The sequence below is a fragment of the Arachis hypogaea genome, chromosome 1 (genome assembly GCF_003086295.3).
Source record: "Arachis hypogaea cultivar Tifrunner chromosome 1, arahy.Tifrunner.gnm2.J5K5, whole genome shotgun sequence".
Classification (NCBI taxonomy): domain Eukaryota; kingdom Viridiplantae; phylum Streptophyta; class Magnoliopsida; order Fabales; family Fabaceae; genus Arachis; species Arachis hypogaea.
This window is the reverse complement of record NC_092036.1, coordinates 82,200,113-82,225,828: the sequence shown is the minus strand read 5'-3', so window position 1 is coordinate 82,225,828 and position 25,716 is coordinate 82,200,113. Positions and strand designations below refer to the sequence as shown.

The 25,716-nt window shown below is 40.4% G+C and overlaps 1 protein-coding gene and 1 non-coding gene across 2 annotated transcripts; one reads left to right on the top strand and one right to left on the bottom strand.

Moving 5' to 3' along the window:
* Positions 1 to 4,798: 4,798 nt before the first annotated feature.
* On the bottom strand, positions 4,799 to 5,341 carry LOC112742270 (cytochrome c oxidase subunit 2-like). Its single transcript, XM_025791534.1, has 2 exons — positions 5,201 to 5,341; positions 4,799 to 5,119 (listed from the first exon to the last, which is right to left on the bottom strand). Exons 1-2 carry the CDS (start codon positions 5,339 to 5,341, stop codon positions 4,799 to 4,801), a joined length of 462 nt encoding a protein of 153 aa, XP_025647319.1.
* A 6,758-nt stretch (positions 5,342 to 12,099) lies between these two features.
* Positions 12,100 to 12,207, top strand: LOC112716422 (small nucleolar RNA R71). Its single transcript, XR_003160349.1, has one exon. It is a non-coding gene; the product is annotated as a small nucleolar RNA R71 (small nucleolar RNA).
* Positions 12,208 to 25,716: the final 13,509 nt, after the last annotated feature.

Below are 25,716 nucleotides of genomic sequence, written 5' to 3'. Positions count from 1 at the left end.
TGCTGCATGTTTTGGGCGTTTAACGCCCAATTGTTGCTTCTCCTGGGCGTTCAACGCCCAGCTGTTGCTTCTTTCTGGCGTTGAACGCCAAGAAGTCCTTTGTCACTGGGCGTTTTTCTGAACGCCCAGGACGCTATCAATCTAGCGTTAAATGCCCAGAAGATGCTCCTTTCTGGCGTTTAACGCCCAGATGGCTACCCTTACTGGCGTTGAACGCCCAGTGGGTGCTTCTTTTGGGCGTTCAACGCCCAAAACGTCTCTTACTGGCTTTTTCATGCCAGTGAGCTTCCAAATTTCCCTGCAACTCTGTGAATTCAATCAATTGCTATTTTACCTTTTGAAGATACTCTGACATATATCTGCAAAAATCAATTAATTAGTAAAAACAAATAAAATTAAATTTTGTGAATGGCTAGGTTGCCTCCCAGTAAGCGCTTCTTTAATGTCGTTAGCTGGACTATTACTGAGCTTTTAATCAAGTCTCAGTTTTGAGCATTCTTGCTCAAAATTGCTTTCAAGATAATATTTAACTCTCTGTCCATTAATAATGAACTTTTTGTTAGATTCATTATCCTGAAGCTCTACGTATCCATATGGTGATACACTTGTAATCACATATGGACCTCTCCACCGGGATTTTAATTTCCTGGGGAATAATTTGAGCCTAGAATTAAATAGCAGAACTTTCTGCCTTGGCTTAAAGACTCTGGATGACAATTTCTTATCATGCCATCTTTTCGCTTTCTCTTTGTAAATTTTTGCATTCTCGAAAGCATTGAGTCTAAATTCCTCTAGCTCATTTAACTGGAGCAATCGTTTTTCTCCAGCTAACTTGGCATCAAGGTTTAGGAATCTGGTTGCCCAGTAGGCCTTGTGTTCTAGTTCCACTGGCAAGTGACATGCCTTTCCATACACAAGCTGGAATGGAGAGGTCCCTATAGGGGTCTTGAATGCTGTTCTGTATGCCCACAGAGCATCATCCAAGCTTCTTGCCCAATCCCTTCTACGGTTAATTACAGTCCGTTCCAGGATTCTTTTGAGTTCTCTATTTGAGACTTCAGCTTGCCCATTGGTCTGTGGGTGATATGGAGTAGCTACCCTGTGGCTAACTCCATAACGAACCAAAGCAGAGTAAAGCTGTTTATTGCAGAAATGAGTGCCCCTATCACTGATTAATACTCTAGGGGTACCAAATCTGCTGAAGATGTGTTTCTGGAGGAATTTTAACACTGTTTTAGTGTCATTAGTGGGTGTTGCAATAGCCTCCACCCATTTGGATACATAATCCACTGCCACCAGAATATAAGTGTTTGAGTATGATGGTGGGAAAGGTCCCATGAAGTCAATACCCCATACATCAAACAACTCAATCTCCAAGATCCCTTGTTGAGGCATGGCATAACTGTGAGGCAGATTGCCAGATCTTTGGCAACTGTCACAATTAAGTACAAACACTCGGGAATCTTTATAGAGAGTAGGCCAGTAGAAGCCACATTGGAGGACTCTTGTGGCTGTTCGCTCACTTCCAAAATGTCCTCCATACTATGATCCATGGCAGTGCCATAGGATCTTCTGCGCTTCTTCCTTAGGCACACATCTATGGATTACTCCGTCTACACATCTCTTGAAGAGATATGGTTCATCCCAAAGATAGTACTTTGCATCTGTGATCAATTTCTTTGATTGCTGCCTACTGTACTCTTTGGGTATGAACCTCACTGCCTTATAGTTTGCAATATCTGCAAACCATGGTACTTCCTGGATGGCAAAGAGTTGCTCATCTGGAAAGGTTTCAGAGATCTCAGTAAGAGGGAGGGACGCCCCTTCTACTGGTTCTATTCGGGACAGGTGATCTGCTACTTGATTCTCTGTCCCTTTTCTGTCTCTTATTTCTATATCAAACTCTTGCAGAAGCAACACCCATCTTATAAGTCTGTGTTTTGAATCCTTCTTTGTGAGTAGATATTTAAGACCAGCATGATCAGTGTACACAATCACTTTTGATCCTACTAAATAGGATCTGAATTTGTCAATGGCGTAAACCACTGCAAGTAGCTCTTTTTCTGTGGTTGTGTAATTCTTCTGTGCGTCATTTAGAACACGGCTGGCATAGTAAATGACGTGTAGAAGCTTGTCATGCCTTTGTCCCAACACTGCGCCAATGGCATGGTCACTGGCATCACACATTAGTTCAAATGGCAATGTCCAGTTTGGTGCAGAGATGATTGGTGCTGTAACCAACTTAGCTTTCAGAGTCTCAAATGCCTGCAGACACTCCTTATCAAAGACAAATGGCGTGTCAGCAGCTAGCAGGTTGCTCAGAGGTTTGGCGATTTTTGAAAAATCCTTTATAAACCTCCTATAGAATCCTGCATGCCCCAGAAAGCTTCTGATTGCCTTAACATTGGCAGGTGGTGGTAATTTTTCAATTACCTCTACCTTAGCTTGATCCACCTCTATTCCCTTGTTCGAGATTTTGTGCCCAAGGACGATTCCTTCAGTCACCATAAAGTGACATTTTTCCCAGTTTAAAACCAGGTTAGTCTCTTGGCATCTCTTTAGAACAAGTTCTAGATGGTCAAGACAGGAGCTGAATGAGTCTCCAAATACTGAAAAGTCATCCATGAAAATTGAGAGCATGCACCTCTGAAAGGTTGCAGGTGCATTGCACAGGCCAAATGGCATCCTTCTGTATGCAAATACTCCAGATGGACATGTGAATGCCATTTTCTCTTGATCTTTTGGATCTACTGCAATTTGATTATAACCTGAATATCCATCCAGGAAGCAGTAGTATTCATGACCTGCCAGTCGTTCTAGCATCTGGTCTATGAATGGTAAAGGAAAATGATCCTTTCTGGTAGCTGCATTGAGCCTTCTATAATCAATACACATACGCCACCCAGTAACTGTTCTTGTAGGAACCAGTTCATTTTTTTCATTATGAACCACTGTCATGCCACCTTTCTTAGGGACAACTTGGACAGGGCTTACCCAGGGGCTATCAGAAATAGGATAAATAATCCCAGCCTCTAGTAACTTAGTGACCTCTTTCTGCACCACCTCCTTCATGGCTGGATTCAGCCGCCTTTGTGGTTGAACCACTGGCTTGGCGTCACCCTCCAGTAAGATCTTGTGCATGCATCTGGCTGGGCTAATGCCCTTGAGATCACTGATGGACCACCCAAGAGCTGTCTTGTGTGTCTTTAGCACTTGAATTAGTGCTTCCTCTTCCTGTGGCTCTAAGGTAGAGCTTATGATTACAGGAAAGGTATCACCTTCTCCCAGGAATGCATATTTTAGGGATGGTGGTAATGGTTTGAGCTCGGGTTTAGGAGGTTTCTCCTCTTCCTGAGGGATTTTCAGAGGTTCTACTATTCTCTCTGATTCCTCCAGATCAGGCTGAACATCTTTAAAGATGTCCTCTAGCTCTGATTCGAGACTCTCAGCCATATTGACCTCTCTTACCAGAGAGTCAATAATATCAACACTCATGCAGTCATTTGGGGTGTCTGGAAGTTGCATGGCTTTGACAACATTCAACTTGAACTCCTCCTCATTGACTCTCAAGGTTACTTCCCCTTTTTGGACGTCAATGAGGGTTCGGATCTGACCATAATGTCCAACTATGGGTCTTACCAAAAGTCCCTTAACACATATGTGTTCCCTAAAGAAGAATTCTTGAATAGCAAACAACCAGTTCAGATATTCACGATACTGGATTCGAACCAGTACCAAGCTACTTCCCCTTGATGTAGACCGCGAGTCAATTCCTTATGTGGAGGGCAGAGACCTCTTTTTTCCTTTGAGAGTCATCAGAGAATGGGAGGCGCGTAGCGTACGTCATATGCTTGCCTCTTCAAGAGCAGCAGGGCTAGACAATTGAATTGCCTTGATTTCTCCACAACGAAATGTGATATATAAGCTAGAATCAAGTACCAACAAAGAAGAGGGTGCACGAGGTGCAAGAAGAAGGGCAAGTCCTTCCTTAGCTTAAAAAGTCAGTTCTTATCATACCCTTTCCCCTTACTCTAACATCACCCTCATTGGGCTATGGACTGACCTAAGACGAAGGAAGCTTAGTGCGCAGAGCATCGGGAAGCTTCATGCTATGCTCGAAGAAGAGGAGTCCCAGGATCAGGCTAAGATTGATGAAGATGAAGTTAGGAAGATGGATGCCTTGTGGTGAATGGAACGAGGTAACTAAACTATTCAGATTAGCCTTTTGACATCTGCGGGCTCACCGGCTAAACGAAAAGAGTCCTCTTTCCGGACTCCCCCTAGACCTCTGTCTGGCCTAGGGGACATCTCTAAGCTCTAGAGCTCCTGTCTCCTCACTAAAAGTGTAACCGGCACCAATCTCCCTTTCATCTTGGGGGCGACTCTATACCTTCCCGGTGCATCGTTACGTGCCCTCATTAACCTTCTGTAAGGCAAGATTCCTAATGGTGGGGGAGCCCTCTAAACCCACTTTCCCCCTCCCCCCTCGCTTAGCGGGGGGCCTCGCAGTCGCCTTTGGCTCGAGCTACGTTTGCTTTCCGGTATGGGAGAGGGGTGAAGCTACTCGCCCCTATTCGATAAGTTAAGGAGAGGGGCCTTCAACTAAAAATAAGTTTCATTCTCGACATTGCAAACTCTTTTGTTACCTCTTTCACGGCGGTGGTTCATTCTGGTTCTGTCGGCAAATCGCCTTCCTTATAGAAGGAAGAGGAACTTTAGATTCTTAGCTTATTTGAGAACTTCCTTATGATCTCATCCACATTGTCCATGGAAGACGTTTCTTCTTCCAATTCGTCTATTACACCCTGGATTTGGCTGGTACAACCACTCTATTGTCCACTTCTAATAAACGTGATTGACCCAATTCTAGATCATCTTCTGGAATCGTATAACTGTCAAAAGTGAGTGACTGTTCATCGGAACTGTTATAGTCTGAATACTCATAAGTCTGATACCATTGATGTCCAATAGCTTTGATAGTAATGGCTGGATCTACTACTACCTCGTCCATTGAGTATAACAGAGCAAATGATGGTATAGCAATGAACATCGGGATGATACTAGGAAATATGATCCGAAGAATCTCGATAGTAGTTCCATCAACAATCCTTTGCGGTCCCTATCTGAGAGTAGACAAAAAAGTAAGGAATCAGGAAATGAAGCCTTGGACTATATCTATAACTATAAGATCCTTATGAACTCTCTTTATGGCGGGTTTGGTATCAACCAAAAGAGCACAGTTACCGATGTCTGCACTAAGGGTAAGTCTAGTAAGAACTACTACTTCTTTCTCTGATTCGATAGCCTTTCTAGTCAATAAAGAGTGGGAGTACTCACTCATATAGCCAGCTATGAGTGACTACACGTACCTGGGTTTCACTCCTTAACAGGACAGTGACTTACGTACCTTGTTCTTGATGTCTGACGGATGATTAGTCGAGTGAAAAGAGTCGTTTCACTCCTTCGGTAGCTTCATGCTATGCTCGAAGAAGGGAAGTGAGAATCCTCAAACTAACCAAATAGTCCGATCGAACCCAAGGTCTTCCTAGAATGAGAGTTGCACTCTTGTGCTCCTCCATTTCCAGCACCACAAAGTCAGTAGGAAAGGCAAATGGCCCAACCTTGACAATCATGTCTTTAATCACGCCTGATGGGTATTTAATGGAGCCATCAGCAAGTTGAAGACATATCCGGGTTGGTTTGACTTCTTCAGTCAAACCGAGCTTTGTGATAATAGATGCAGGTATTAGGTTGATACTTGCCCCAAGATCACATAGAGCTTGTGGTGCACGAAATTGTGATCACTACTTTTCACAAATCAATTAATCCCCGGTGATGAACCCAAAAACTTGGTATTCAATACCATGGCATAAACACAACTTCGCACAACTAACCAGCAAGTGTACTGGGTCGTCCAAGTAATAAACCTTACGCGAGTAAGGGTCGATCCCACAGAGATTGTTGGTATGAAGCAAGCTATGGTCACCTTGTAAATCTCAGTCAGGCAAACTCAAATGGGTATGGTGATAAACGCATAAAACATAAAGATAAAGATAGAGATACTTATGTAATTCATTGGTAGGAACTTCAGATAAGCGTATGAAGATGCCTTCCCTTCCGTCTCTCTGCTTTCCTACTGTCTTCATCCAATCCTTCTTACTCTTTTCCATGGCAAGCTTAAGCAAGGGTTTCACCGTTGTCAGTGGCTACCTCCCATCCTCTCAGTGGAAATGTTCAACGCACCCTGTCACGGCACGGCTATCCATCTGTCGGTTCTCAATCAGGCCGGAATAGAATCCAGTGATTCTTTTGCGTCTGTCACTAACGCCCCGCCCTCAGGAGTTTGAAGCACGTCACAGTCATTCAATCATTGAATCCTACTCAGAATACCACAGACAAGGTTAGACCTTCCGGATTCTCTTGAATGCCGCCATCAGTTCTAGCCTATACCACGAAAACTCTGATCTCACGGAATGGCTAGCTCGTTTGTCAGGCGAGCACTCGGTTGTCAGGCGATCAACCATGCATCGTGTATCAGGAATCCAAGAGATATTCACCCAATCGAAGGTAGAACGGAGGTGGTTGTCAGTCACACGTTCATAGGTGAGAATGATGATGAGTGTCACGAATCATCACATTCATCAAGTTGAAGAACAAGTGATATCTTAGAACAAGAACAAGCGGAATTGAATAGAAGAACAATAGTAATTGCATTAATACTCGAGGTACAGCAGAGCTCCACACCTTAATCTATGGTGTGTAGAAACTCCACCGTTGAAAATACATAAGAACAAGAGTGATCATTGGCTTCGGTCCGAGAGAGGGAACCAGAAGAACCAAGATGAAAATACAATGGTATAATGTCTTACTTATAGAAAACTAGTAGCATATGGTGTACAGAGATGAGTAAATGACATAAAAATCCACTTCCGGGCCCACATGGTGTGTGCTTGGGCTGAGCATTGAAGCATTTTCGTGTAGAGACTCTTCTTGGAGTTAAACGCCAGCTTTTATGCCAGTTTGGGCGTTTAACTCCCATTTTGGTGCCAGTTCTGGCGTTTAACGCTGGGATTTCTGAGGGTGACTTTGAGCGCCGGTTTGGGCCATTAAATCTTGGGCAAGGTATGGACTATCATATATTGCTGGAAAGCCCAGGATGTCTACTTTCCAACGCCGTTGAGAGCGCGCCAATTGGGCTTCTGTAGCTCCAGAAAATCCACTTCGAGTGCAGGGAGGTCAGAATCCAACAGCATCTGCAGTCCTTTTTGGTCTCTGAATCAGATTTTTGCTCAGGTCCCTCAATTTCAGCCAGAAAATACCTGAAATCACAGAAAAACACACAAACTCATAGTAAAGCCCAGAAAAGTGAATTTTAACTAAAAACTAATAAAAATATACTAAAAACCAACTAGATCATACTAAAAACATACTAAAAATAATGCCAAAAAGCGTACAAATTATCCGCTCATCACAACACCAAACTTAAATTGTTGCTTGTCCTCAAGCAACTGAGAATCAAATAAGATAAAAAGAAGAGAATATGCAATGAATTCCAAAAACATCTATGAAGATCAGTATTAATTAGATGAGCGGCGCTTTTAGCTTTTTGCCTCTGAATAGTTTTGGCATCTCACTCTATCCTTTGAAATTCAGAATGATTGGCTTCTTTAGGAACTCAGAATCCAGATAGTGTCATTGATTCTCCTAGTTAAGTATGATGATTCTTGAACACAGCTACTTATTGAGTCTTGGCCGTGGCCCAAAGCACTCTGTCTTCCAGTATTACCACCGGATACATATATGCCACAGACACATAATTGGGTGAACCCTTTCAGATTGTGACTCAGCTTTGCTAGAGTCCCCAACTAGAGGTGTCCAGGGTTCTTAAGCACACTCTTTTTGCCTTGGATCACAACTTTATTTCTCTTTTTCTCTTTTTTCGTTTTCTTTTCTTCCCTCTTTTTTTTCGTTTTTTTTTTCTTCTCTTTTTTTTTGTATTCACTGCTTTTTCTTGCTTCAAGAATCATTTTTATGATTTTTCAGATCCTCAGTAACATGTCTCCTTTTTCATCATTCTTTCAAGAGCCAACATTCATGAACCACAAATTCAAAAGACATATGCACTGTTTATGCATACATTTAGAAAACAAAAATATTGCCACCACATCAAAATAATTAAACTGTTATAAAATTCAAAATTCATGCAATTCTTTTTCTTTTTCAATTAAGAACAATTTTTTTTTATTTTTATTTAAGAGAGGTGATGGATTCATAGGACATTCATAACTTTAAGGCATAGACACTAAGACACTAATGATCACAAGACACAAACATAGATAAACATAAGCACTGAAATTCGAAAAACAGAAAATAAAGAACAAGGAGATTAAAGAACGGGTCCACCTCAGTGATGGCGGCTTGTTCTTCTTCTTGAAGATCCTATGGAGTGTTTGAGCTCCTCAATGTCTCTTCCTTGTCTTTGTTTTTCCTCTCTCATGATTCTTTGATCTTCTCTAATTTCATGGAGGATGATGGAGTGTTCTTGATGCTCCACCCTTAGTTGTCCCATGTTGGAACTCAATTCTCCTAAGGAGGTGTTTAGTTGCTCCCAATAGTTTTGTGGAGGAAAGTGCATCCCTTGAGGAATCTCAGGGATCTCATGATGAGTGGGGTCTCTTGTGTGCTCCATCCTCTTCTTAGTGATGGGCTTGTCCTCATCAATGGGGATGTCTCCCTCTATGTCAACTCCAACTGAATAACAGAGGTGACAAATGAGATGAGGAAAGGCTAACCTTGCCAAGGTAGAGGACTTGTCCGCCACCTTATAGAGTTCTTAAGCTATAACCTCATGAACTTCTATTTCTTCTTCAATCATGATGCTATGAATCATGATAGCCCGGTCTATGGTAACTTCGGACCGGTTGCTAGTGGGAATGATTGAGCGTTGGATAAACTCCAACCATCCTCTAGCTACGGGCTTGAGGTCATGCCTTCTCAATTGAACCGGCTTCCCTCTTGAATCTCTCTTCCATTGGGTGCCCTCTTCACATATGACTGTGAGGACTTGGTCCAACCTTTGATCAAAGTTGACCCTTCTAGTGTAAGGATGTTCATCTCCTTGCATCATAGGCAAATTGAATGCCAACCTTACACTTTCCGGACTAAAATCCAAGTATTTCTCCCGAACCATAGTAAGATAATTCTTTGGATCCGGGTTCACACTTTGATCATGGTTCTTGGTGATCCATGCATTGGCATAGAACTCTTGAACCATTAAGATTCCGACTTGTTGAATGGGGTTGGTAAGAACTTCCCAACCTCTTCTTCGGATCTCATGTCGGATCTCCGGATATTCACTCTTTTTGAGTGAAAAAGGGACCTCGGGGATCACCTTCTTCAAGGCCACAACTTCATAGAAGTGGTCTTGATGCACCCTTGAGATGAATCTCTCCATCTCCCATGACTCGGAGGTGGAAGCTTTTGCCTTCCCTTTCCTCTTTCTAGAGGTTTCTCCGGCCTTGGATGCCGTAAATGGTTATGGAAAAACAAAAAGAAATGCTTTTACCACACCAAACTTAAAAGGTTTGCTCGTCCTCGAGCAAAAGAAGAAAGAAGAGAGTAGAAGAAGAAGAAATGAAGGGAAAGGGAATGGCTTTGTGGTTCGGCCAAAAAGGGGGAGAAGTGATGTTTAGGTTGTGTGAAAATGAAGGAGTAAATATGGGTTTATATAGGAGTGGGGGTGGTAGGGTTCGGTCATGTATGGGTGGGTTTGGGTGGGAAAGTGGTTTGAATTTGAATGGTGGGGTAGGTGGGGTTTTATGAAGGATGGATGTGAGTGGTGAAGAGAAAGATGAGATTTGATAGGTGAAGGGTGTTTGAGGAAGAGGTGGTGAGGTGATTGGTAAATGGGTGAAGAAGAGAGAGAGTGGTGGGGTAGGTGGGGATCCTGTGGGGTCCACAGATCCTGAGGTGTCAAGGAAAAGTCATCCCTGCACCAAATGGCAAGCAAAATTGCGTTTTTAGCCATTTCTGGCGTTAAACGCCGGGCTGGTGCCCATTTCTGGCGTTTAACGCCAGCTTCTTGCCCTTTTCTGGCATTTAACGCCAGTCTGGTGCCCCTTTCTGGCGTTAAACGCCCAGAATGGTGCCAGACTGGGCGTTAAACGCCCATCTGCTAACCTTACTGGCGTTTAAACGCCAGTAGGTGCGTCCTCCAGGGTGTGCTATTTTTCTTCCTATTTTTCATTCTGTTTTTGCTTTTTTCATTGATTTTGTGACTTCTCATGATCATCAACCTACAAAAAAAACATAAAATAACAAAAGAAAATAGTTAATTATAAAACATTGGGTTGCCTCCCAACAAGCGCTTCTTTAATGTCATTAGCTTGACAGAGGATTCTCATGGAGCCTCAGAAATGCTCAGAGCTATGTTGGAACCTCCCAACACCAATCTTAGAGTTTGAATGTGGGGGTTCAACACCAAACTTAGAGTTTAGTTGTGGCCTCCCAACACCAAACTTAGAGTTTGACTATGGGGGCTCTGTTTGGCTCTGTTTTGAGAGAAGCTCTTCATGCTTCCTCTCCATGATGATAGAGGGATATCCTTGGGCCTTAATACACCAAGGATTCTTCATTCACTTGAATGATCAACTCTCCTCTATCAACATCAATCACAGCCTTTGCTGTGGCTAGGAAGGGTCTGCCAAGGATGATGGATTCATCCATGCACTTCCCAGTCTCTAGGACTATGAAATCAGTAGGGATGTAATGGTCTTCAACTTTTACCAGAACATCCTCTACAAGTCCATAGGCTTGTTTTCTTGAATTGTCTGCCATCTCTAGTGAGATTTTTGCAGCTTGCACCTCAAAGATCCCTAGTTTCTCCATTATAGAGAGAGGCATGAGGTTTACACTTTACCCTAAGTCACACAAGGCCTTCTTGAAGGTCATGGTGCCTATGGTACAAGGTATTGAAAACTTCCCAGGATCCTGTCTCTTTTGAGGCAGTTTCTGCCTAGACAAGTCATCCAGTTCTTTGGTGAGCAAAGGGGGTTCATCCTCCCAAGTCTCATTTCCAAATAACTTGTCATTCAGCTTCATGATTGCTCCAAGGTATTTAGCAACTTGCTCTTCAGTGACATACTCATCCTCTTCAGAGGAAGAATACTCATCAGAGCTCATGAATGGCAGAAGTAAGTCCAATGGAATCTCTATGGTCTCATTTTGAGCCTCAGATTCCCATGGTTCCTCATTGGGGAACTCATTGGAGGCCAGTGGATGTCCATTGAGGCCTTCCTCAGTGGCGTTCACTACCTCTCCTTCCTCCCAAAATTCGGCCATGTTGATAGCTTTGCACTCTCCTTTTGGATTTTCTTCTGTATTGCTTGGAAGAGTACTAGGAGGGAGTTCAGTAATTTTCTTGCTCAGCTGACCCACTTGTGCCTCCAAGTTTCTAATGGAGGACCTTGTTTTAGTCATGAAACTTTGAGTGGTTTTGATTAGATCAGAGACCATGGTTGCTAAGTCAGAGTTATTCTGCTTAGAACTCTCTGTCTGTTGCTGAGAAGATGATGGAAAAGGTTTGCTATTGCTAAACCTGTTTCTTCCACCATTATTATCGTTGAAACCTTGTTGAGGTCTCTGTTGATCCTTCCATGAAAAATTTGGATGATTTCTCCATGAAGGATTATAGGTGTTTCCATAGGGTTCTCCCATGTAATTCACCTCTTCCATTGAAGGGTTCTCAGGATCATAAGCTTCTTCCTCAGATGAAGCTTCCTTAGTACTGCTTGGTGCATTTTGCATTCCAGACAAACTTTGAGAAATCATATTGACTTGTTGAGTCAATATTTTGTTCTGAGCCAATATGGCATTCAGAGTGTCAATCTCAAGAACTCCTTTCTTCTGACTAGTCCCATTGTTCACAGGATTCCTTTCAGAAGTGTACATGAATTGGTTATTTACAACCATTTCAATCAGCTCTTGAGCTTCTGTAGGCGTCTTCTTCAGATGAAGAGAGCCTCCAGCAGAGCTATCCAAAGACATTTTGGATAGTTCAGAGAGACCATCATAGAAAATACCTATGATGCTCCATTCAGAAAGCATATCAGAAGGACACTTTCTGATTAATTGTTTGTATCTTTCCCAAGCTTCATAGAGGGATTCTCCTTCCTTCTGTCTGAAGGTTTGGACTTCCACTCTAAGCTTACTCAATTTTTGAGGTGGAAAGAACTTTGCCAAGAAGGCATTGACTAGCTTTTCCCAAGAGTCCAGGCTTTCTTTAGGTTGAGAGTCCAACCATGTCCTAGCTCTGTCTCTTACAGCAAAAGGGAATAGCATAAGTCTGTAGACCTCAGGGTCAACCCCATTAGTCTTGACAGTGTCACAGATTTGCAAGAACTCAGCTAAAAACTGATGAGGATCTTCCAATGGAAGTCCATGGAACTTGCAATTCTGTTGCATTAGAGAAACTAATTGAGGCTTAAGCTCAAAGTTGTTTGCTCCAATGGCAGGGATAGAGATGCTTCTCCCATAGAAGTCGGGAGTAGGTGCAGTAAAGTCACCCAGCACCTTCCTTGCATTGTTGGTATTGTTGTTGTTTTCGCCTGCCATGTGTTCTTCTTCTTTGAAGAATTCGGTTAGGTCCTCTACAGAGAATTGTGCCTTAGCTTCTCTTAGCTTTCTCTTCAAGGTCTTTTCAGGTTCAGGATCAGCCTCACCAAGAATGCCTTTGTCTCTGCTCCTGCTCATATGAAAGAGAAGAGAACAAGAAAATATGGAATCCTCTATGTCACAGTATAGAGATTCCTTGAGGTGTCAGAGGAAAAGAAAATGGAAGGCAGAAGTAGAAAATTCGAACTTATCAAGAAAGATGGAGTTCGGATTTTGCATTAAGGAATAGTGTTAGTCCATAAATAGAAGGATGTGAGAAGAAGGGAAGTGGTTTTCGAAAATTAAGTAAGAAATTTTGAAAACATTTTGAAAAACACTAATTAATTTTCGAAAACCAAGAGTGGGAAAGAGATCAAATGATTTTTGAAAAAGATTTTGAAATTAGAAATTAAAAAGATTTGATTGAAAACTATTTTGAAAAAGATGTGGTTAAGAAAATATGATTGGTTTTTTTTTTTAAAAAGATGTGATTGAGAAGATATGATTTGAAAAACATTTTAAAAGGATGTGATTTTGAAAATTAATAACTTTCCTAACAAGAAAAGATATGATTCAAACATTAAACCTTTCTCAACAGAAAAGGCAACATACTTGAAATGTTGAATCAAATCATTAATTGATAGCAAGTATCTTTGAAAAAGGAAAGAAATTGATTTTGAAAAAGATTTGATTGAAAAGATATGATTTGAAAAAGATTTGATTTTGAAAAACTTTGAAAACCTGAAAAAAAATTGCATTGAAAACAGAATCTTCCCTCTTGTGCCATCCTGGCGTTAAACGCCCAGAATGGTGCACATTCTGGCGTTTAACGCCCAAAACACTACCTTTTTGGGCGTTAAACGCCCAACCAGGTACCCTGGCTGGCGTTTAAATGCCAGTCTGTCCTTCTTCACTGGGCGTTTTGAACGCCCAGCTTTTTCTGTGCAATTTCTCTGCAGTATGTTCCGAATCTTCAATTCTCTGTATTATTGACTTGAAAAGACACAAATTAAAAATATTTTTGGATTTTTAATAATAAGGAATAATCAAAATACAACTAAAATCAAATAACAATGCATGCAAGACACCAAACTTAGCAGTTTGTATACTACTGACACTAATGAGAATGCATATGAGACACATAAACACTCAAGTCAAGAGAATTCAAAGATCAGAATAAGAAATCATCAAGAACAACTTGAAGATTAATGAAGACACATGCATGAGTGCAAGAAGAACAAAAACATGCAATTGACACCAAACTTAAAATGAGACACTAGACTCAAACATGCAATATTTTTTTGGTTTTTAAAATTTTGTAAATTTTTTTGTGTTTTTTCGAAAATTAAGTGGAAAAGAAAAATAAAGATATCAAAATTCTTAATGAGAATTCCAGGAATCATGCAATGTTAGTCTAAAGCTTTAATTTAAAGAAATTAGACATGGCTAGCCAAGCTTCAGCAGAACATTGCATTCAAGAGCTAAATTGATGAAGATCAATCAGCTTTGGTGATGATAAGAACATCACCTTGAAACACTAGAATTCATTCTTAAGAATTCTGAAGAAAAAAAAATACCTAATCTAAGCAACAAGATGAACCGTCAGTTGTCCAAACTCAACAATCCCCGGCAACGGCGCCAAAAACTTGGTGCACGAAATTGTGATCACTACTTTTCACAAATCAATTAATCCCCGGTGATGAACCCAAAAACTTGGTATTCAATACCATGGCATAAACACAACTTCGCACAACTAACCAGCAAGTGTACTGGGTTGTCCAAGTAATAAACCTTACGCGAGTAAGGGTCGATCCCACAGAGATTGTTGGTATGAAGCAAGCTATGGTCACCTTGTAAATCTCAGTCAGGAAAACTCAAATGGGTATGGTGATAAACGCATAAAACATAAAGATAAAGATAGAGATACTTATGTAATTCATTGGTAGGAACTTCAGATAAGCGTATGAAGATGCCTTCCCTTCCGTCTCTCTGCTTTCCTACTGTCTTCATCCAATCCTTCTTACTCCTTTCCATGGCAAGCTTAAGCAAGGGTTTCACCGTTGTCAGTGGCTACCTCCCATCCTCTCAGTGGAAATGTTCAACGCACCCTGTCACGGCACGGCTATCCATCTGTCGGTTCTCAATCAGGCTGGAATAGAATCTAGTGATTCTTTTGCGTCTGTCACTAACGCCCCGCCCTCAGGAGTTTGAAGCACGTCACAGTCATTCAATCATTGAATCCTACTCAGAATACCACAGACAAGGTTAGACCTTCCGGATTCTCTTGAATGCCGCCATCAGTTCTAGCCTATACCACGAAGACTCTGATCTCACGGAATGGCTGGCTCGTTTGTCAGGCAAGCACTCGGTTGTCAGGCGATCAACCATGCATCGTGTATCAGGAATCCAAGAGATATTCACCCAATCGAAGGTAGAATGGAGGTGGTTGTCAGTCACACGTTCATAGGTGAGAATGATGATGAGTGTCACGAATCATCACATTCATCAAGTTGAAGAACAAGTGATATCTTAGAACAAGAACAAGCGGAATTGAATAGAAGAACAATAGTAATTGCATTAATACTCGAGGTACAGCAGAGCTCCACACCTTAATCTATGGTGTGTAGAAACTCCACCGTTGAAAATACATAAGAACAAGAGTGATCATTGGCTTCGGTCCGAGAGAGGGAAACAGAAGAACCAAGATGAAAATACAATGGTATAATGTCTTACTTATAGAAAACTAGTAGCCTAGGGTGTACAGAGATGAGTAAATGACATAAAAATCCACTTCCGGGCCCACTTGGTGTGTGCTTGGGCTGAGCATTGAAGCATTTTCGTGTAGAGACTCTTCTTGGAGTTAAACGCCAGCTTTTATGCCAGTTTGGGCGTTTAACTCCCATTTTGGTGCCAGTTCCGGCGTTTAACGCTGGGATTTCTGAGGGTGACTTTGAGCGCCGGTTTGGGCCATCAAATCTTGGGCAAGGTATGGACTATCATATATTTATGGAAAGCCCAGGATGTCTACTTTCCAACGCCGTTGAGAGCGCGCCAATTGGGCTTCTGTAGCTCCAGAAAATCCACTTCGAGTGCAGGAAGGTCAGAATCCAACAGCATCTGCAGTCCTTTTTGGTCTCTGAATCAGATTTTTGCTCAGGTCCCTCAATTTCAGCCAGAAAATACCTGAAATCACAGAAAAACACACAAACTCATAGTAAAGCCCAGAAAAGTGAATTTTAACTAAAAACTAATAAAAATATACTAAAAACCAACTAGATCATACTAAAAACATACTAAAAATAATGCCAAAAAGCGTACAAATTATCCGCTCATCAGCTTGCTTGGTATAATTACCATCTAATGTGCATCGTATCATAAAGCTCCCGGGGTCTTTAAGCTTCTCAGGTAATTTTTTCAGAATGACTGCACTGCATTCTTCAGTGAGGTAAACTTTTTCAGTCTCCCTCCAATCCTTCTGATGACTTAAGATCTCTTTCATGAACTTAGCATAAGAGGGTATTTGCTCAAGTGCTTCTGCAAACGGAATCTTTATTTCAAGAGTCTTGAGATAGTCTGCAATGTGGGCAAATTTCTTATCCTGTTCTGCTTGGCGGAGTTTTTAAGGATAAGGCATTTTGGCTTTATATTCCTCAACCTTAGTTGCTGCAGGTTTATTACCTACAGAAGTGGGTTGGGAAGCCTTTTTAGAAGGGTTGTTATCAGCACTTGTATGTGACTGATCCCTGACAAACCCCATTTTGAGGGTTTATCTTGTGCTTGATTTTAGGGGATTTTATAACCTTTTACCCACATTTATTCAATGAAATAGCATGGTTTTGTATATTCTCCTTTAATTGTGCTTAAGAGTGAAAACATGCTTTTTAGGTCTTAAAATAGCTAAATCTAATTCACCTTGATTCCATTAGATGCCTTGATATGTTTGTTAAGTGATTTAAGGTTTAGGAGGCAAAGATTGGATCAAGGGAATGAAGAAAGAAGCATAAAAAGTTGGAGAACTCATGAAGAAATGAAAGAACCGGAAAGCTATCAAGCCGACCTCTTCGCACCTAAACGAACATAACTTGAGCTACAGAGGTCCAAATGATGCGGTTCCAGTTGAGTTAGAAAGATAACATCCGGGGCTTCGCAACGATATAAGATTTGCCATAGTTGCTACACGTATGGTGGCGCGCACGCGCATAGTACGCGCACGCGCCGTTGCTGCCACCTAGTCCACTTGAAGCAAAACGTGGCCAGCGATTTTAGAAGCCTTGTGGGCCCAATCCAACTCATTTCTGATGCTATTTAACCCAAGGAGTGAAGAGGGAAACACATGTTAGTAACCATTAGTCATAGTTTAGTTTTAGAAGTAGTTTCTAGAGAGAGAAGCTCTCACTTCTCTCTAGAATTAAGATTAGGATTAGGATTAGTTCTTAGATCTAGGTTTTAATCATTGCTTTCTTCTACTTCTACATCTCAATTCCTTGTTGTTAGATTCATTCTTCTTCCATTCTTTTATTGTAATTTCTTTTATGTTGTTCTTATACTTTGTTGTAGATCTACTATTGTTCCTTCCATTTTCTTCCAATTCAATAAGAGGTAATTCATAATAATTGTTCTTCTTTGCTTTTCTATTGTTGATCTCTTGCCTTTGTAGTTAAATCTCTCTTTAATTCTTGCATTTAATAATGTTTACTTCTATTGCACTTTATGTGTTTGTTGAAATGCCTCTTCTAGATATAGTGTAGATTTTGTTCCTCTTGGCCTAGGTAGAGTAATTAGTGACACTTGAGTTATCTAATTCCTTTGTTGATTGATAATTGGAGAGATTGTTAATTGGTTTGGAGTGCACTAAAGCTAGTCTTTCCTTGGGAGTTGGCTAGGACTTGTGGCTCAAGTCAATTCATCCACTTGACTTTCCTTTCTTTAGTAAGGGTTAACTAAGTGGTAGCAATGAACAATACTCATCACAATTGAGAAGGATAACTAGGATAGAACTTCTAGTTCTCATATCTTGCCAAGAGCTTTATAGTTGTTAGTTTAATTTCATTGCCATTTACTTTCATGTCTCTTATCCAAAACCCCAAAACACATCACAACCAATAACAAGACACTTCATTACAATTCCTAGGGAGAACGACCCGAGGTTTGAATACTTCGGTTTATAAAATTAGGGGTTTGTTACTTGTGACAAACAATCTTTTGTATGAAAGGATTATTGCTTGGTTTAGAAACTATACTTCGACGAGATTTTATTTGAGAAATTCTAAACCGTCAAAAATCCAATCGTCAATCCCCCACTGGCATTTGAATGCCAGGGGTGGAAGCTGGAGTAGCGTTAAACGCAAACTCCTTATCTGTTACTGGCGTCTGAACGCCAGAACTGTGCTCCCTTTGGGCGTTCAACGCCGGATTCATGCTTGTTTCTGGCGTTGAACGCCAGGAATGAGCATGGTCTGGGCGTTCAGCGCCAGCATAATTCCTCTATGGGCTCTGATTGTCCTCGGAGGGATTTTGAGTGGCCATTTGTTCATTTCTTGGCTTCCTGCTGCTTTGAAGTGAGGTATTTAATGTTTTCCCACTTCTTAATTGAACAGCTTGGCATTCTTCTGCTATTTGTTTTGACAGTTGCTTTTCTGTTTGCTTTAACTGTACTTCCATATTCCTGTTAGCCATTCTTATTTCCTGTAGTATTTCCTTGAATTCGGCTAGCTGCTGGGTTAGAAAGTCTAATTGCTGATTGAATTCATTAGCCTGATCCACAGGACTGAGTTCAGCAGTTATTGTTTTAGCTTCTTCTTTCATGGAAGATTCACTGCTTAGGTACATATGCTGATTTCTGGCAACTGTATCAATAAGCTCTTAAGCTTCTTCAATTGTTTTTCTCATATGTATAGATCCACCAGCTGAGTGGTCTAGAGAAATCTGAGCTTTTTCTATAAGCCCATAGTAGAAGATGTCTAATTGCACCCACTCTGAAAACATTTCAGAGGGGCATTTTCTTAGCATCTCTCTGTATCTCTCCCAGGCATCATAAAGGGATTCATTATCTCCTTGTTTGAAGCCTTGGATGCTTAGCCTTAGCTGTGTCATCCGTTTTGGAGGGAAATAGTGATTCAGGAATTTTTCTGACAGCTGTTTCCATGTTTTTATGTTGTTCTTAGGTTGGTTATTTAACCACCTCTTAGCTTGATCTTTTACAGCAAATGGAAATAGTAGTAATCTGTAGACATCCTGATCTATTTCCTTATCATGTACTGTGTCAGCAATTTGCAAAAATTGTGCCAGAAACTCTATAGGTTCTTCCTGTGGAAGACCGGAATACTGGCAGCTTTGCTGCACCATGATAATGAGCTGAGGATTCAACTCAAAGCTACTAACTCCAATGGAGGGTATACAGATACTACTCCCATATAAAGCAGTAGTGGGGTTAGCATATGACCCCAGAGTCCTCCTGGACTGTTCATTTTCACTTAGTTCCATGATGGAATAAAGGAGATGGTATGTATGTTGATATTATTTATTTTATAAAAATAAAATAAAAATGGAATAAATAAAAACGGAATAAAATAAAAAAATTGAAAATATTTTGTGAAGATTTTCGAAAAATTTTGAAATTGAAATCTGAAATTTTTATATAAAAATTTCAAAATTATTGTTTAAAATTAGTTAGAAAAGATATTTTTTTCTTGAATTTTGAATTTTATGATGAAAGAGAAAAACATATAAAAGACACAAGACTTAAAATTTTTAGATCTAATGCTCCTTATTTTCGAAAATTTTGGAGGGAAAACACCAAGGAACGCCAAACTTAAAAATTTTAAGATCAAAACACAAGAAAGACTCAAGAACACCTTGAAAATTCACAAGAACACCAAGAACAAAAGAAAGAACACCAAACTTAAGATTTTTAGAAAACCAAGGTAAATTTTCGAAAATTAAAGAAAGATCAACAAGAAAACACCAAACTTAAAGTTTGGCACAAAATTAAATTAAGAAAAATTATTAAAAAAAAATTAAAAAGAAGATGCCCAATTGCCATGAACATAAGCCAACACTATAACCAACTGAGCTAAAAATGTAATGTATTTTAAAGATGTATTATTTTTATGGATAAAAGTATAATTTTTGAAAGTTGATATTTTGAAAAAGCTCAAGAAAAACAAGAAAAGACACAAAACAAGAAAAACTCAAGATCAAACAAGAAGAATAAACAAGAACAACTTGAAGATCAATGAAGAACAAAGAACACAAGTTCAAAAATTTAGAGAAAAATATAAAATATGAAATTAACACCAAACTTAGAACAAGACACTAAACTCACGAAAAAAATTAAAAATTGATAAAGAAAAATAATATTTTTGAAAAATTTTTAAAAAGGGATAATAAAAAATGCAATTCTAGTGAAAAAAAAAAGGATAAATTCTTCCTAATCTAAGCAACAAAATAAACCTTTAGTTGTTCAAACTCGAATAGTCCCCGGCAACAGTGCCAAAAACTTGGTGCACGAATTTGCAATCCGTACAACTAACCAGCAAGTGCACTGGGTCGTCCAAGTAATACCTTACGTGAGTAAGGGTCGATCCCATGGAGATTATTGGTTTGAAGCAAGCTATATTTATTTTATTATTCTTAGTCAGGATATCAATTAAATTATTAGTTGGAATTATTAGAATAATAAAAGAGCGAGAATTAATTACTTGTAATGCAGTAATGGAGAATATGTTGGAGTTTTGGAGATGCTTTGTCTTCTGAATTTCTGTAATGTAATATTCCATCCATGGAAAAGTGCAAAGTTTCTTCTATGGCAAGCTGTATGTAGGGTATCACCATTGTCAGTGGCTACCTCCCATCCTCTCAGTGAAAATGGTCCAGATGCTCTGTCACAGCACGGCTAATCAGCTGTTGGTTCTCGATCATGTTGGAATAGGATCCATTGATCCTTTTGCGTTTGTCATCACGCCTAGCAATCGCGAGTTTGAAGCTCGTCACAGCCACTCAATCCTTGAATCCTACCCGGAATACCACAGACAAGGTTTAGACTTTCCGGATCCTCAAGAGTGGCCGCCATCAATTCTAGCTTATACCACGAAGATTCTGATTAAGGAATCTAAGAGAAGCTCATTCAATCTGGTGTAGAACGGAGGTGGTTGTTAGGCACACATTCATGGATTGAGGAAGGTGATGAGTGTCACGGATCATCACCCTCTTCATAATTAAGCGCGAATGAACATCTTAGATAGGAACACACACGTTTGAATGGAGAAATAGAAACAATTGCATTAATTCATTGAGACGCTGCAGAGCTCCTCACCCCCAACAATGGAGTTTAGAGACTCATGCCGTCAAAGTGTATAAAATTCAGATCTGAAAATGTCGTGAGGTACCAAATAAGTCTCTAAAAGTTGTTTAAATAGTAAACTAGTAACCTAGGTTTACAGAAAATGAGTAAACTATGATAGATGATGTAGAAATCCACTTCTGGGGCCCACTTGGTGTGTGCTGGGGCTGAGACTTAAGCTTCTCACGTGCTTGGGGCTGTTTTGGGCGTTCAACGCCAGGTTGTAACCTGTTTCTGGTGTTGAACTCCAACTTGTAACCTATTTCTGGCGCTGGACGCCAGACAGCAGCATGATACTGGCGTTGAACGCCAGTTTATGTCATCTATCTTCGCGCAAAGTATGGACTATTATATATTGCTGGAAAGCCCTGGATGTCTACTTTCCAACGCCGTTGAGAGCGAGCCAATTAGACTCTTGTAGCTCCAGAAAATCTATTTCGAGTGCAGGGAGGTCAGGATCCAACAGCATCAGCAGTCCTTTTTCAGCCTAACTCAGATTTTTGCTCAGCTCCCTCAATTTCAGCCAGAAAATACCTGAAATCACAGAAAACACACAAACTCATAGTAAAGTCTAGAAATATGATTTTTGCCTAAAAACTAATTATATTCTACTAAAAACCAATTAAAACATACTAAAATCTACATGAAATTACCCCCAAAAAGCGTATAAAATATCTGCTCATCAGTTCTCGCCCAACAATCGCGAATTTGAAGCTCATCATAGACATTCGATCCTTGAATCCTACTCGGAATACCACAGACAAGGTTTAGTCCTTCCGAATTCTCAAGAGTGGCTGCCAAAGGGTTCTAGCTTATACCACAAGGATTTTGGTTAGGGAATCCAAGAGATACTCGCTCGTTCTAAGGTAGAACGGAAGTGGTTGTCAATCATGCGTTCATAGGTGAGAATGATGACGAGTGTCACGGATCATCACATCTATCATGTTGAAGTGAAACGAATATCTTAGAATAAGAATAAGCATGAATTGAATAGAAAACTGTAGTACTTTGCATTAAAACTCGAGGTGCAGCAAAGCTCCACACCTTAATCTATGGTTTGTAGAAACTCCACCGTTGAAAATACATAAGTGATCAAGGTTCAGGCATGGCCGAATGGCCAGCCCCCAAAGTCTAAGAACCAAACGTCTAAAGATGGATGCTAAGATAAAAGACGAAACCAAGATGTCTAATACAATAGTAAAATGTGCTATTTATACTAGACTAGCTACTAGAGTTTACAGAAATAAGTAATTAATGCAGAAATCCACTTCCGGGGCCCACTTGGTGTGTGCTTGGGCTGAGCTTGAGCTTTACACATGCAAAGACTTCTCTTGGAGTTAAACACCAAGTTGTAACGTGTTTTTGGCGTTTAACTCTGGTTTGTGATGTGTTTTTGGCGTTTAACTCCAGAATGCAGCATGGAACTGGCGTTGAGCGGCAGTTTGTATCATCTAAGCTCGAACAAAGTATGAATCATTATATATTGCTGGAAAGCTCTGGATGTCTACTTTCCAACACCGTTGAGAGCGATCCATTTGGAGTTTTGTAGCTCTAGAAAATTCATTTCGAGTGCAGGGAGGTCAGAATCCAACAGCATCAGCAGTCCTTTGTCAGCCTTCTATCAGAGTTTTGCTCAGGTCCCTCAATTTCAGCCAGAAAATACCTGAAATCATAGAAAAACACACAAACTCATAGTGAAGTCCAAAAATGTGAATTTTGCATAAAAACTAATGAAAACATCCCTAAAAGTAGCTAGATCCTACTAAAAACTACCTAAAAACAATGCCAAAAAGCGTATAAATTATCCGCTCATCACAACACCAAACTTAAATTGTTGCTTGTCCCCAAGCAACTAAAAATCAAATAGGATAAAAAGAAGAGAATATACTATAAATCCCAAAATATCAATGAATATTAGTTCTAATTAGATGAGCGGGACTTGTAGTTTTTTGCTTCTGAACAGTTTTGGCATCTCACTTTATCCCTTGAGTCTATAGGAACTTAGAATTTCATATAGTATTATTGATTCTCCTAGTTAAGTACATTGATTCTTGAACACAGCTACTTTATGAGTCTTGGCTGTGGCCCTAAGCACTTTGTTTTCCAGTATTACCACCGGATACATAAATGCCACAAACACATGACTGGGTGAACCTTTTCAGATTGTGACTCAGCTTTGCTAAAGTCCCCAGTTGGAGGTGTCCAGAGCTCTTAAGCACACTCTTTTTGCTTTGGATCATGACTTTAACCACTCAGTCTCAAGCTTTTCACTTGGACCTGCATGCCACAAGCACATGGTTAGGGACAGCTTGATTTAGCCGCTTAGGCCTGGATTTTATTTCCTTGGTTCCTCCTATCCATTGATGCTCAAAGCCTTGGATCCTTTTTTACCCTTGCCTTTTAGTTTTAAGGGCTATTGGCTTTTTCTGCTTGTAGGTGGGGTTTATGGGGAAGAGTGGATGGATGTGAGTGGTGAAAGGGTAATTGGGATGAGAGATTGAGTTGATTGGTGAAGGGTGTTTGGGGAAGAGTGTTATTAGATTGTGTGAAGAAGAGAGAAGGTAAGTTGAGATAGGTGGTGATCCTGTGGGGTCCACAGATCCTGAGGTGTCAAGGATTTATCATCCCTGCACCAATTAGGCATGTAAAATGCCTTCTGCATGCAATCCCGGCATTTAACGCCAGATTGATGCTTGTTTCTGGCGTTAACCGCCAGTTCTATGCTTGTTTTGGGCGTTCAACGCCAGTCTGTAGCATGTTTCTGGCGTTGAACGCCAGCTTTCCTCAGGGTGCAATCCTGGCATTTAAATGCCAGATTGCTGCATATTTCTGGCATTCAACACCAGATCCATGCTCTGTTCTGGCGTTGAACGCCAGCCAGATGCTCCTTACTGGCGTTTAAACGCCAGTAAGCCCTTCCTCCAGGGTGTGTTGTTTCTTTTGCTGTTTTTGATTCTATTTTTAATTTTAGTATTTGTTTTGTGACTCCACATGATCATGATCCTAATAAAACATAAAAGAACAATAAAATAAAAAATAAAATTAGATAAATAAAAATGGGGTTGCCTCCCAATAAGCGCTTCTTTAATGTCAATAGCTTGACAGTGGGCTCTCATGGAGCCTCACAGGTGATCAGGTCAATGTTGTGGACTCCCAACACAAAACTTAGAGTTTGGATGTGGGGATTCAACACCAAACTTAGAGTTTGATTGTGGGGGCTTTGTTTGACTCTGTACTGAGAGAAGCTTTTCATGCTTCCTCTCTATTGTTACAGAAGGATAGCCTTGGGCTTTAAACACAAGATAGTCCCCATTCAATTAAAGGACTAGCTCTCCTCTGTCAACATCAGTCACAGCTCCTGCTGTGGCTAGGAAGGGTCTTCTAAGGATGATGCATTCATCTTCCTTTTTCCTAATCTCTAAGATTATGAAATTAGCAGGGATATAAAGGCCTTTAACCTTCACTAACACATCCTCTACTAATCCATAAGCTTGTCTTTGTGATCTATCTGCCATCTCTAATAAGAATGTGGCAGGTTGTACCTCAATAATCCCCTGCTTCTCCACTACAGAGAGTGGCATAAGATTTATGCCTGACCCTAGGTCACACAGAGCCTTCTCAAAGGTCATAGTGCCTATGGTACAGGGTATTAAGAATTTACCAGGAACTTGTTTCTTTTGAGGTAACGTTTGTTGAACCCATGTATTTAGTTCACTAATGAGCAAGGGAGGTTCACCTTTCCAAGTCTCATTACCAAACAACTTGGCATTCAGCTTCATGATGGCTCCTAGATATTGAGCAACTTACTCTCCAGTTACATCTTCATCCTCTTCAGAGGAAGAATAGTCTTCAGAGCTCATGAATGACAAAAGGAGGTTTAATAGGATCTCTATGGTCTCTATATGACCTTCAGATTCCTTTGGGTCCTCAATAGGGAACTTTTTCTTACTTGAGAGACGTCCCATGAGGTCTTCCTCATTGGGATTCACATCTTCTCCTTCCTCTCTAGGTTTGGCCATGTTGATTATGTCAATGGCCTTGCACTCTCTTTTTGGATTCTCTTCAGTATTGCTTGGGAGAGTACTAGGAGGAATTTCAGTGACTTTCTTACTCAGCTGGCCCACTTGTGCCTTTAAATTTATGATGGAGGACCTTGTTTCACTCATGAAACTTAAAGTGGCCTTAGACAGATCAGAGACTATGTTTGCTAAGTTAGAGATGCTCTGCTCATAATTCTCTATCTGTTGCTGAGAAGATGATGGAAAAGTTTTTCTATTGCTGAGCCTATTTCTTCCACCATTATTAAAGCCATGTTGAGGCTTTTGTTGATCCTTCCATGAGAAATTTGGATGATTTTTCCATGATGAACTATAGATGTTTCCATGAGGTTCACCCATGTAATTTACCTCTGCCATTACAGGGTTCTCAGGATCATAGGCTTCTTCTTCAGAAGATGCCTCTTTAGTACTGTTGGATGCATTTTGCAATCCATTCAGACTTTGAGAAATCATGTTGACTTACTGAGTCAACATTTTGTTCTGAGCCAATATGGCATTCAGAGCATCTATTTCAAGAACTCCCTTCCTCTGAGGTGTCCCACTATTCACGAAATTCCTCTCAGAAGTGTACATGAACTGGTTATTTCCACCTGTAGAATGGTCCAGTGACATCTTAGAGAACTCAGATAGACCAAAATAGAATATATCCAAAATGGTCCACTCTAA

Excerpts from the sequence above, each read along its gene's own strand:
- LOC112742270 (XM_025791534.1), bottom strand. The coding sequence starts at position 5,341 with ATGAGTGAGTACTCCCACTCTTTATTGACTAGAAAGGCTATCGAATCA. Across the intron at positions 5,120-5,200 it reads CCAAACCCGCCATAAAGAGA|GGACCGCAAAGGATTGTTGA; the intron begins GTTCATAAGGAT and ends ACTCTCAGATAG.